At 38.0% G+C, this 1,146-nt stretch overlaps 1 protein-coding gene across 1 annotated transcript in view; it reads right to left on the reverse strand.

Moving 5' to 3' along the window:
* Nucleotides 1-1,146, reverse strand: part of TAB2 (TGF-beta activated kinase 1/MAP3K7 binding protein 2) — a 20,711-nt gene that overhangs the window by 14,940 nt on the left and 4,625 nt on the right. The window contains exon 2 of the mRNA XM_009883290.1: nt 1-271. This exon is cut by the window's left edge and continues 1,284 nt beyond it. Within this exon, the coding sequence (XP_009881592.1) occupies nt 1-271 (271 nt within the window). The remainder of the gene's footprint in view (nt 272-1,146) is intronic.

The following is a 1,146-nucleotide window of genomic DNA, read 5'->3' on the forward strand; positions in this document are numbered from 1 at the left end:
CCTGCTGAAACAGTTCATTGTTGGACTGACTGGTTTGAAGGTGTCCATCGCTAACGCTGTGAGCTAGAGTCCTACTTCCATTCATTCTACTTCCTTCTCTTCCATGGTGATACACGTTCTGTGACTGCAAATCCAAATTAAGAGATGTCATGTGATTTCGTAGTCCAGGAATCCCAGAATCATCCGAAAAACTTAGGTCTCCTTCACCGTAGAGATACTTTGTGCTCTCCTGAGAGAGAACTGCACAACAGGCATCCAAGTTATTGTTATTCTATAAGAGACAGATGAAAGTTTGACATTACTGATAAAACACCACCACAGTTATATATATATACATGTATTCATCCAATCATCACTGAAAAATTAACAATGTAGCATTAAACAGAAAGCTTTAGGTGGCTGACTAGTGTAGCTGCTACACAGGCACAAAGGGCTTGCACATGAAGCTTACAGCGACTCAGTCACCGGCACCAAGGGCAGAAGTCTTCATTGCTGCTAAAGCAATGACAGGCAGATCTTGGACCTTGACAAGTTAACACTGTGCAGTATGACACACCTGAAATGAATACTTTTGCTATTCCTTCTCAATTTCAGAACAATCTTCAGAACAATCCCCCAGCAAGTCTCTGGCTTGAGGGGGAAAATGACAGAAGGAATGGATTCACAGCACCTGCATTACTGGTTAATAACTTAAAAACAATCAAAAACATAAATCAAAGCACATGTTTATTTTAAATGTTTTCCCAAACACTGCAATACCAGTTATGCATTATCACCTGCTGAAAATGGAAATTTACACAGAGAACTCCTGGGACACATACACTGACCCAAGGAGTTGTACAGGACTTCAGAAGAAATGTAAAAATTCAGTTTATACAAATACAGCAGGATTACTCTTTTGCAATATGAAACCATTAATGGAAATCCCAAGGGACATTTGTATTTTCATTTTAAACCACTGCTTACAAAGCTTTTAAATACTTACATTTGTACAAAGTTACTTTATAAAACCTGTAATAGGATAACTTAAAAGCCACAGTCTAGCTGATTTGCTTTTTAAGAACATTTTGGAAGCAAACTGCTTCCTCTTCTCTTTTTCCACGTTTAGTAATACTGTACATAGATCTTCTCAATTTAGTTTCCTAC

The sequence above is a fragment of the Charadrius vociferus genome, unplaced genomic scaffold (assembly GCF_000708025.1).
Source record: "Charadrius vociferus isolate BGI_N301 unplaced genomic scaffold, ASM70802v2 scaffold114, whole genome shotgun sequence".
Classification (NCBI taxonomy): domain Eukaryota; kingdom Metazoa; phylum Chordata; class Aves; order Charadriiformes; family Charadriidae; genus Charadrius; species Charadrius vociferus.